General features: G+C 38.9%; 1 protein-coding gene across 3 annotated transcripts; it reads right to left on the reverse strand.

The window, feature by feature from the left end:
• Positions 1 to 4,702: 4,702 nt before the first annotated feature.
• Positions 4,703 to 12,384, reverse strand: LOC149846784 (uncharacterized). Of its 3 annotated transcripts, none has more exons than XM_089998148.1 (3): positions 11,781 to 12,384; positions 4,995 to 5,051; positions 4,703 to 4,930 (listed from the first exon to the last, which is right to left on the reverse strand). In XM_089998148.1, the coding sequence occupies exons 1-3, from the start codon at positions 12,335 to 12,337 to the stop codon at positions 4,834 to 4,836; spliced, it is 711 nt and encodes a 236-aa protein (XP_089854274.1). In that variant the 5' UTR covers positions 12,338 to 12,384; the 3' UTR covers positions 4,703 to 4,833. The 3 variants fall into 3 exon arrangements, with proteins under 3 accessions (XP_089854274.1, XP_089854273.1, XP_089854275.1); XM_089998147.1 differs by having other exon boundaries at positions 4,995 to 5,059; XM_089998149.1 differs by lacking the exon at positions 4,995 to 5,051.

Here is a 12,384-nt window from a genome sequence, read left to right on the forward strand (position 1 = left end):
TATTGGGCCAACCATCAATTGGGCTGCAATCCTGATATAATTCTAGTATTCTGGAAAATTTCTTACATGGTGATTGATGGTTCAGAAAAGTGCAGGGAACCAAAATGGTGCTGCTCATTTCATGCAGATCTACCGCAGTCGTGAAGTTGGTCAATCATATTTGACTTCTATAGGTACAACTCTTATTGCCATGGTTCAGGTTTTGTGGTTGACATTAAAAATCAGGCCTCAAGTGGTATTTCCTTTAAGCTCTCTTCTTTTGCCTGCATAGTTGCAAAGTTATATTCAGGTTACTGTCTCAGCACTTCTAAAATTATGTCTTTTCTTATCTTTTATATATATATATGTATGAGATTCTTTTTTGCTTTCGAATCTTTTATTTTTGCATTTTTCTTTCTTTTTCTTTTGGTGGGTGTTCCAATGTCAACTGTAGGGCAGCCTTGCTAGTTCTGAAAAGGTGCAAAAGTTATATACATTTTTGTGAATACCAGGCTACCAGTTGCTTAGGGCATACACGTTTTCTTTTTACCGTTCTCTTCCTGGTAAAAGATAAAATGATGTTTACTGTAATCCATGTAGAACTGATCTATAAATTGGGATATTGAATTTAATATAGCTTCAAGTACATTAATTTCTCTCAGAGATATTTCTAGTTTTCTCTTATTGGCTACTGTAATATGGCATTCTGACAATGTTTTTTCTTTTTACTGTTGCTGGATGAGAGGCAGAGCATAAGTGTAATGCAGATCCTGAATGGCTTAAACTATTTGCATGGCAGGGGTGTGGTATACAGGTGAGATGCTAAATATTTCTTTTGAAATTTATGAATCATGTTTTATTTCAACTTTTAGCCTCCAAATGCCTATGAATTCAGACATCTGTAATTTATTCATCCTTTATTTAATGGTACTAGAAGAAGTGTTGTTCAAAATGATTTATCGGTCCACCTATATCAGTTAATGTGGTCTTCTGACAGCAAAAAATTGTCATTTTTTACCCTTTTTTTGAAATTGTCTTCTATGTGAAGTTGACAAATCATTACACCCTCAATGTTTTTGAAAAAAAAAATAATGTTTTGGACTTTGAAATAATATCACTGGCACAAAAACTGCGCCAGTGATAAAGTTTCAGTGGCGCAGATTTTGCGCCAATGAAAATCAGTTTCTGTGGTTCAGTTTTGCGCCAACAAAAACATTTTTACTGGCGCAGTGTTTACGCCAGTGGAAAATAGTTTCATTGGCTCTTAAATTATGCCAGTAAAACTTATTTTCACTGGCGAATGTAAATGGCGCCAATAAAATCTTTACCGGCGCGGATTTTGTTGGCAGCTGTTGCGCCGGTAAAGATCGAATTTCCTTCATGAGAAGGATGTTTCCGACATATTTCTTCATTGAATAGTTTGTATAAAATTCTTCCGAGTAGATTAAATTTGGTTCTTCCTGGTATCAAATCTTCTTTTCAAACAGCTTTCCTTAAAGGTCACGCGTAGCATGATGGGGTTCTTTTGGCCAATGAATTTGTGCATTCACTAAGTGCTTTTAGAAAGCCTTTTTTCTTTCTTAAACTTGATGTTTTTAAGGCCTTTGATTCAATTAGATGGTTTTATTTAGAAGTGTGTTTAAAGGAAATGGCTTTTAATGACAATTTTATAAACTGGATTATGGAGATGGTCACTACTACAGAAATTGTAGTTACAGCTAATGGTGTGAAAGGGCAATACTTCAAAATGCAATGTAGCCTTCCTCAAGGTTGTCCACTTTCGCCTCTCGTTTTCAATGTTGTTGGTGAGTCTCTAAATGCCCTTTTTAGGAGAGCATTTGAAAGCCTTGCTCCGAATCCATGGTGTCTTAATTGATCAATTAAGGGCACTTGAAAAGGGAAAGTATTTGTAGGGAGAGGTTGTTTGACCAAATCTAACCTCAAATGCATTCAGTATAGTCAAAATAGTAGGAATCAACACTCTTATTATATTTTTTGGACGTAAAAGTATGATATTTTAATGGTTGAAATTTGATACATTTGATTTTTCAACCTTTGAAAAGTCCAACATACATGTAAAAAAACATGATTCAAGGGCTAATTCTTCTAACCCAAAGGCAGTGATTGAATATAAACTGTGATGGTTGTATTGAATATGACTTGGGCTTCTCTTTTTTAGCCAGGCTAGAGCCTAAAAAACTCAACCCAGCTCTCAGTGGAATTAGTCAGGAGTTGCCCGTCTTTTGTATCGAGCTGGCTTCGCCCATGTCTATTTCGATCAGTCTGCTTACCCTAGTAACAAGCTATGAGCTGGTAGAAGCTTGATTGGAGCTGAGCTAGGGCTTGAAAGCTACCTCAAACCTTGTCCAAACATGCTCGACCAAGAAAGCAGCCGAATGCAATGCCCTAGCTCATTTTTGTGTGTCCTGGAGTCACTAAAGAATTAGGGATGGCAGTGGACCGGGGCAGGTGCGGGGGACAAGGTCTCCACCCCTGCCCCATCTCAAAATCCGGACCTCCATCCCCGCATGGGTTTGGATTTTAACCTCCATCCCCGCCTCTATCCCCGGTCCAAACAGGGCAGGGCGGGCCCCGTTTTCCCTCGGTCCATTTCCATCCTTAGAAGGATTGGGGACGGGACGGGATGGGGTGAGGGAAAGCATAAGTCCATCCCTGCACGGGTTTTGATTTTAACATTTATCCCCGCCTCCATCTCTGTTTCATGTCCTCCATCCCCGGTTCAAACGGGGTGAGGCGGGGCAGGGAAAAGCGTAAGTTCATCCCCGCTTTCATCCTCGCACGGGTTTTGATTTTAACCTTCATTCCCGCCTCCATCTCCGTTTCATGTCCTCCATCCCGGGTTCAAACAGGGTGAGGCGGGACAGGACCCCATTTTCCCCCAGTAGGGCTGGGAAACAAGCCCTACTGGGCATGTAAAGAGCTCGTTCAAACTTGTAAAATAGGATCGTTAAGATGAGCATGTACGATAATTGTTCAGCTTTGTTTATTTATGTAAGGTCATTAAGTAGTAATAAACATAGTTTGCATCGTAGAATATAATGCATAACAAATGATTGAAGCATTTGGTTTGCAAGCAATAGGCTTAGAGACAAAATCTTATCTCACCGTCTTGCTAAGAAATCACCAACAAAGTAAAAGAAATCTGCCAAATTAAAATCCCCATATGCACACCAGCACCAGAGAGAGAGAGAGAGGGATAGAGAGATTACCGCTGAAGACGGAGCAAAATCTAAACCCTAAAACAAAACGGTCCACTGAGAGAGCGCAGGGCTAAAAAAAGTTATTCAGAACAGGCGAGTCGCACCCTCTCGTCTTTTTTTTTTTTTTGGCACCTAGATGATGCATGATTTCAGAACTCCGCGGTTCTTGGGCGGGATTCGTCCTGCGAATCAAACACGCCGTAAGGTTTATTTAGTTTTCTGGAAACGTGACTGTCAATCGGAAGGATACATAGGCAGCTACCTGGCATTTTGATTTTTCTACATATGCAACATTGCCAATACATGCAACCTTGAATTTCTGAGATTTGGTTATTCCTAACAACAAATGCCTTTCATATAGTTTCACTGGGGGGTGCACGTCTAGAGTCAAGTAGCACACCAACTTTTTTTATTTTTTGAATGAAGCAGCACACCAAATTACTGCTATCTGTGTGTGTATGTATGTGTAAGCGCATGCTGCCACTGTTGTACACACAAGAGCAAGAAGCCTCGATGAGTGGTCAAAAGATCATCATCTCCATTGGGATTTCTAGATCGGTCCATGTTATGACAGCAGTAGGCATCGAATTACATTCCCATAACAATGAAGTCTGGAGCACCTTTGGCATAGTAGGATGGGGCCTAGACCGTTTGACAGGCAGTTTAGGTTCCCCCCCCCCCCCCTTACGTAAGCCAAAGCTTGGCGACTCCTTGGGTAAGCCAAAGTTTTATGCTGACATGGACAGAGACCAAGTACAGCAGGCTGAGCCAGCGCAGCTAGGTCTCTGCACCTGGAGCCGTTTCTCCGAGTAAAAATAAAAATAAAAAAAAAGAAACTTGCAATCTCTCCTGCCTCTAGCAATCAAGCTGTCATTTTCACTTGCAAGAGTAGTGTATAATGGCATCAAGAAAAAGGACTTTAACTAGAAATCCACCAATTATTAATTAAACCTATACATTCTCACAGCGTACCATTAGGGCCTGTTTGATTCATTCTCATGGAAGGGCTGTCATGGGAAAAAAGTGCACGGTTTCTAAAAAATACTGCCAGCTTTGCTTTTCCATGAAAATGCTTTCATATGGGGGAAGGTATGGAAGGATTTGCATGTGAAAAGTAATAGGTGGTGGGAAAACTGAGGCCCACTTGTGCCAGCATGACACTTTTCCACCATGATAATTTGATATTTGTTTCACTCATGATGGAAAAGGGAGGGAAAGGGGTGCTACCTCAGTTGCATGAAACAAACGGTAGTGTTACACAAATTATTAAAAGAAAAATACAAAGAATAACAAGCTCCTAAACTTCTTTGTTTATAAGGATTAAGCTAATCACTGGGTAAATATGCAGATAATGTCCAATTCTTATCATTTCACACTGTATTTAATCCATATTATGTATATTTCAACAGTATCTACTTAATACAACCAGTCTTCAGCCATCTCAATAATAAGAGAAGCATTTTTCAGGAAATGGCCTGTGAGCGCTTTAAGCTACAGTAGGATTTGTGGAGCTATGATAATAAATCATACATGCAAGTCAAAGAACTGTACATAAAGATGCCAATGCCGAGAAAATCCACATGAATGATACAGCTGTACAATTAATATTATTGAGTTTGCAAATCATACATTGTTATATAGAGCAGCTGAAAATACCAAAGACATTGAGGCTGCTAGTAGAGAAACAAAACCAGCAGATGTAGATTCTTTCTTCACAAAGCACCTCTCTCCTGTGAACAAGATTGAAAAACATCAGAATATCAGAGAGAGAGAGAGAGAGAGAGAGAGAGAGACCTGTCCAAACCATCACACCAGCAGATGCCCCCAAACCGAGAATGTAAGCATCCAAACCTGAACGGCTTCAGTTAAAGAAAAAACAGTAAATTAACAAAAAGTATAAAAAAAGGCAGCAACCAAGTGAAAAACAGGAACCGACTTGTCTGAAAAGTGCAACATATATAAGCTTCCAATTTTCACAAGACAAAAACACTAAAATAATTCCATAAACAAAAAATCACTCAAATAAAATGTGTATCATCCATTCATCCTAATCATCAGAAATTATCCTATCCATATGGGGACATATACAAGTTAGATATAAAGAATGTAAATCATTTGAAAGGGCAGCTTGAGCCAAATCCATAGCATGGCACATCTTTCCACATAAAAGATACCATAAGAGAGAGAATGGTGTAGTAAATAACTGCAGATCTTTAATGGAGCAACAACAAATAGACATCACATGCCTAGCACTTGTAGACAGCAAAATAATAACCGTGTTAAAGTCTGCAATGGAATTAAACATCAGTAGTGCAAGAGTATACATATTTCCTGAAATGGTTAGTGCAAGAGTGTTTATGGATTGCACGTCCAGAAGAATTATAGAAAACCCTCTCAATGATGTGACATGCAAGGTTTATACCGATGTCATACCACACATATGGCATATAGCTCATGCGAAACAATTTAAAAAATAAAAAAAGAAAAGAAATTTTAACAAATAAATGATAACAAGAACAGAAACTGCAGGAGAAAAAAAAGAAAGAGCAAGCAACAGAGTGCTGCCAGCATAAGTAATCAAACATGACCCTTTATGCACCAATCTACAGCCCAATGATCTACACGGTTCTGACACAATCATGTATGTTAATGATGCTCGCGCCTATCTCCAATATGCCAAAACCCATTGATAATTGCTTGATAACATTGTAGAGAGAAAGAACAGTTAAAAGATTGTTTTGTCCTAGAAATAAACAGCAAAAACAGATTTCCTTTCTGAAACACAAACACGAATGCCTCTACGCTTGCAGACACGTGGAGAAATATTTCAAATTATATGTAGGAAAAGTGGTAGCTGCCTCCCCCTTTTCTGGCCTACCGCCAGCCTACCAGGTTTTGAAGGGATTTTCCATGCTTTCCTTAAATCTGACCATACAGATGTGTTCTACATGCTTGATTTTATAGGAATCCACTTTTGGATCGTCCAATTTCAACACGCAGATAGGGTTTTATAAGTTTTAAAAAGAGACAGTCTAAGATTTTCATAAATATTCAAGGCTTAAAAATTATGTTATTTATCGAAAAAAACATGATCAAAGTGTAGTTTCCTAGTAAATGACCATGCCGAACACATATATCAGGTCAGATTTGCGAAAAAACAACATGAAAACACCCACTCACGGTAGGCCAGAAAATTGGTAGGCAGCTACAACCTATATATATATATATATATATATATATATATATATATATATATATAGAGAGAGAGAGAGAGAGTAACCTGCACTGTTGGGTAGGACGCGCGCCTGATCAGCAGCGGGTGCGCGTTAAATGAAAAAAAGTTTTTAGCAGTGCTCGCGAGTGCTGCTAAAAACCCTTTTTCCACCCAGGGAATTAGCAGCGGTCAAGGACCGCCTTGACTGCCGCTAATTCCCTTTTTTTTGCACAAAATCAATGCACAGGGGCACGTCGTTCGACAAGAACCCATTCACTGTTATGGGTTATCGCATGTATGTATATATACATATATATATATATGAAAAACCCACAAGAATGGACAGGCAAAAAGCTGGATGCACGTCCAGCATCCGCGACAATTAGCAGCGGGCGCTTGTCCGATAACAGTGGACAATTTGCTCGTCCACTGTTACGGATTACTCATATATATATATATATATATATATATATATATATATATATATATATATATATATAGTTTGTTCACATTTGTGCTCCCTATTTGCAAATCCATGAGAAACATATTAACCTAAATATAATATTCATATAGAAAAAGCCATGCTAAACTCCACACAGTGATTGATCAAATAAATAGATGAAGCGCATTTGGAGAATAGTTTTATGAAAATATTTTACTCACATAAATGCTAGAACTTACACTAAAAATTACTTATGTCACAAGGACATGCCATTTTGGCTGCATCCCTGGTGACACAATTGGGCACACTATGACACGTGTAGACATTGTTCTACTATTTTTAATAATTTTAGTAATATTTCAATAAATATGTATTTCATATATTAAAATATTTTTATTGACCAAAAAAAAGTAACCTCATGTCCTATTATCAAAAAATCTTACGAACTCATGTCAAGTTTCGGACCGTTCCCATATTTATGTGATATAGAATTTTACCATTAGAAGTTTCAAATTGCCCTTTTTTCCTTTACATAGTTTATGGGCACGTTTGGAAGTGGAAAAGATGTAGGAAAAGTGATACAAAGTGGAAAATTCATACAATTTTTCCAACCTTTCCAAATGAGAGAGACTTTTTCGCTAGAGAGTTTTTCTAAAAAATACACTTTTTGATAGAAAACATTCCTCCATGGGGGGTGGGTGAAGGAATGTTTCATACTAAGAGAAAATGGTGATTTACACTCCCCACCACCCATCTCACCACCACCACCACACGAAAAACTGCCTTCCCTACGATTTTTCACAATCCATCTCACCATCACCACTACCACCCACCATCACCCAACTCCCGAAAAACCACCCTCCCCACAATTTTCTACCATCCATCAACACCACCACTACCACCCACCTCCCGAAAAAACATACTAGAGAAGCTCCACCACCACCCACGATGATTTTGCACCATCTCACCACCACCCATCATCACCCACCTCCTGAAAAACTACCCTCCCCACCTACCATCACCCACTTTCTGGGAAACGGCGCTGAAGAAGATCCCCCCCCCCCACACACACACACGATGATGTTTCACTACCACCATCACCACCATGCATCTCACCACCACCAGCCACCTTCCAAAAAAATGCATCGGAGAAGCTCCACCACCACCCACCTCCTCCTCTCTCATTTTTTAAAGATTTTCCATTTTATTTTTCTCATGCTACCTAAACAAGTGAAAAAAATTCATTTTAAAAAAAAAATATCATATCAAAACTTCTCCTAGGCAAAATTTAATTTTCCTATGAGATCTTTTCTTGCTTCCAAAAGAGCCCTAAATATTCTTCCTATTTTTCAATTTTTACTCTTACTTTATGCCTAACTCTCATAATATTTTCATTTATCTCGCAGACTCATTAATAATGTACAATATAAAAAATAAATATTAATTATGCAGAATCATTGATGGTTATCACGCTTATAAACTTGAAGTAATTGCATAAAATAGAGACTTGAATTTCAAAAGAAGCAAACAAAGAAACATTTAAACCGGAGTTACCAAAAGCTTCTCAGATAGGTGGAAAGCACGCTTCCCGAAAACTCGCTTCAGAAGCACGATACTCCTCGCTTTTGAAACTTGATGGGAATCTTGATTCTCCCATACTTCTTCTATGCTTTCCATATGCTTCGTCCATGCTTCTTCTATATTCTTTTGCGCTTCTTTTCATATTTTTTGTGCTTTCTCTCACACTTTACTCACTTCTCATGGGCTTTCTTTAAATTTGCAGTCATCTTTTTTAGATTTTGACAAAAAATTAATTCTTAAACTAAAAATGTCATGAAATTTAAGAATAATCAGTTCTATTTTAGTTTTTATTTGTGTTTCATTTCAATTCTCATTCAATCCTCTTGTGGCTTTCTTTTTTATTCATCGCTTCTCGCTTCCGCTTCCCTTATCGTTTTCCGCTTCCGCTTCCTAGTTTGGCAACCTTGATTTAAATGCCCATATGAGAAAATAACATGTTATGATAGATAATTATGATTAGATGATATCAAATATCAGTTACTATATCACTAATATAAAATCTTCAACAAGTAACTCATGTGAACTAGAACTACAACATACACTTTCGGCTCTTGTGTCATGCAATGCAAGTCTCACATGCTGATTATGAATAAAGAACAGAATTAATAAATCACTACTGAAGCAAACAAATGAAGATCAGCTCATCAATTACCATGAATCCATACAATGGCATATACTAGTTAGATAAGCCTACAGAAGGCCGCAGGAAATGTTATCAACTTATAGAAAATTGAGGACTAAACTGAATTAAAAGAAACCTAATTTCATTCAAAGGAAAGATAGAATGCTTTATTTGATCAATAATCTATTAGCAACAAGTACCGTACAATGCAGATGCTAGAACACAGATATCATAGTGTTACCTAAAATATCTCCATATAGCAAAATAATCACCAAACTAATGAAACACAAATTCAAAGTACATGAAATTACAGAGTTGAACCTGCCCCAAACAGCAGTGAAGGAAGAAAGAATCCTCTCACCACAATAAGAAGATGCAAGGTGCTAGTAAGCCCTCTAGGAAATGTAAAAGTAGAAAACTCATCTACTAGCAATCATGTCAAAATTTCCGACAGCCCTGCTGTTATTCAAGTTGCTTTTTAACAAGCAAACCCAATGCATGTCAATGACTCCATGTATGTGTGAAGCAGTCAATAACTTTCATCTTCCAGAAAGCTGTGATTTTTATCCTTCACATGGTAAATAGAATAACCAGTTGGCAACAATGTATTGAAAACTGGAAGCTTCTTTAAACATTCTCAAAGTGCCCCGTTCATTTCATATACAAGAAATAAGCATCAGCGTGCTTTGATCTGGATGTTTTATATTTAAGAAGCCAATACATCAACGATGCATTTATGCAAGAAAAATTTGCTATATCAGCATAGAGGGGCAGGTATGAGGGAATTGCTTTCCAGACATCATCTTTCTATCCATTCAAGTTTGACACCAATAACATACATTCTTATTGCTAACTTTTCAAGAAAGATCAAGTTTTCACTGCCTATTAGATTCACTTTTGTATATAAAATTTCTGTCTACCCAAGCATCACGCAACCAGGAACTGTTTCCCTGCTTTGGCATCACCATCTACAGATTTCCATGGCCATGTGTTTGAACTAAATGCTTCTATCACACTCATGTCATAAGTTTTGCCTAGTATATCATGCAACAATGTTCTTTACCTATATTACCTAGACACCAAGACAAGCACTAGCGTCAGACACAGTGAGCCTTTAAAACTTAGATACTCTGGCAGAGATACATACATACATATATATATATATATATATATATATATATATATATATATATATATATATATATGATTTGTACATTTGTTTGCATAATAAAGTGGACAATACATATTATAAAATATAAAATGTATAAAAGACAAGTACGTGTTGATTTTCACGACGTGTTGATTTTCACGACTTTCATTGATGTTCATATATAATGTACACATACAATTACAAAAGTCATCAATATCATAGAAAATTGTTATAGATTTGAGGGCAAATCTTGTGTTCTTTTAGCTCTACAAATTTTTTGACATTTTTATTTAAAAAACCTATAGTTTTAGAAGAAATAATGGCTAGGTTTTCAGAAATATAAAACTCAAATTCTTTAGATTCCTAGGGTTCTAAAAGTTTCAAAAATGCAACACTATACCTAGATTTTCAGTGAGAGTCTAATGAAGGTGCAACATCTAGTGCTTGTGGTACCAGGCAGTGTTTGGGATCAAAATCCCTGATGACGATAGACCAGATATAAGACAAAAGCTCACGATATGAAAACTTCCCTAACTCTAAACAAAGTATTCATACACCACAGATAGTTTGTCTGACAATTGACATGTGTCCTCATACCACGCATAGTATGTTCGACAACAAACACGCCTATCCATACACTGTGCATAGCATGTCTGACAGTTGACATGCTGTGTCCCTAACCTGTCCAATGCTTGAATTGGTAGACATGACATGTCAAGAGTTTTGAAAGCTTTACAGTTAAAAATAGTTGTTTCTAGGCTGTGTCAGCGTCAGTGACAGTGTCCAAGAGTGTTCCACAGTGATACACTGGAGTCCAGACGTAAGGAAGCTTCCAGGTAACATAATCTTTACATTCGAGTGATTTTTCATTTCTCCAAATCCACCAAAGTAAAGTGCTGTCCCACACCCAAATCCTGTAATCTTCATGAAAATCTGCTTTCCTATAAATATGGTAGTCTCGAGTGATTCCTTAAGCATTATCGGCCCAAAAACACAAAGTAAAAGATGCATGTTGCTGAACAAGCAACAGAAAAGTCACGGGTCCCATTCCTTCGTTGTATCTATTCGTCAAAGGCTTATAGTTTAGACCAGTGAAAACACTGCGTTTCTTCTCATTTAATATCTTGTTCTCTCCTGGTGATCATACCAATAACAGTCCTTCCAACAATCAACAAAAGAGTATAAAAATCATGCCATTCGGCACCTTCGGAAATTAAAATTTCCCCTACTTCACATCCCAAACCTTAGCAGTATAATCTAGCTAGGATTTCTATCAAGAAAATCAAGCCAATACATCCATCTACCACAATGAACTTGGTTCAAACTCACTCCGCAACCAGCCAAATGGTTCTTCGGTTTCGATTAACAAGAATCAATTCAGGAAAAAAGACAGAAGAAAGGACGTCCCTCAATATCAGTAATTTTCCTCGGTTGCATTCTAATCTTTATCCAGCAAAAAAACTCCAAACCCGAACAGAAAACACGCCAATTTCGCCACAGAATTCAACCAAACCATCCATCCCCAAAAACTCAAAAAACAAATCAACAAAGAGGAATCGTTTCGTAGTTACCACTTGAGACGAAGCGCGGACAGCAAGAGGAGGCAGAAGAGCCCTACCCCCGTCCTCAGGAACCGAACGTCCAGGGCTTCGTCCCTCGCCCACATGCCGACGCAGTAGCCGAGGTGCACGGACGCCAGAGCGACGGTGAGCATCGGCAGGAGGAAAACGTCCTCGCTGCCACCGCCACCGCTATCATCGTCCCCGCAGCCCTCGCCGTCGTCGTCTCCGCCTCCGCCTCCGCCTCCGCCGTCGCCGCGACCGTCGTCTCCGCGGCCACCTCCGGGTCCGCCGGTGATCGGCCTCGGCGGGGGGCGACGGAGGCCCTGGACCATGCCGACCGCCCAAGGGCCGTACTTGACGCCGGAGAGAGCCGGAGGGACGGAGATTCCTGCGTCCGGCGGGAAGGGGGTGTCGGAGAGAGGGTAGTCGTCCTCCCTGAAGCAGACAACGGCGGGGAAGGAAAGGGAGAGCTGATCGAGGGCCGTTCGGAGGAGGAAGGATCGCAGCTTCCAGGAGTTAGGGTTAGGGTTAGGATTGCAGGGGAGAAAGCACTGGGAGGAGGCCATGCCAGAGAGAGAGAGACGAAGACGAGGAGGAGGAAGAAGGGAAACGA

This window comes from Nuphar pumila, chromosome 2 (assembly GCF_984573655.1).
Source record: "Nuphar pumila chromosome 2, dmNupPumi1.hap1.1, whole genome shotgun sequence".
Taxonomy (NCBI): Eukaryota; Viridiplantae; Streptophyta; class Magnoliopsida; order Nymphaeales; family Nymphaeaceae; genus Nuphar; species Nuphar pumila.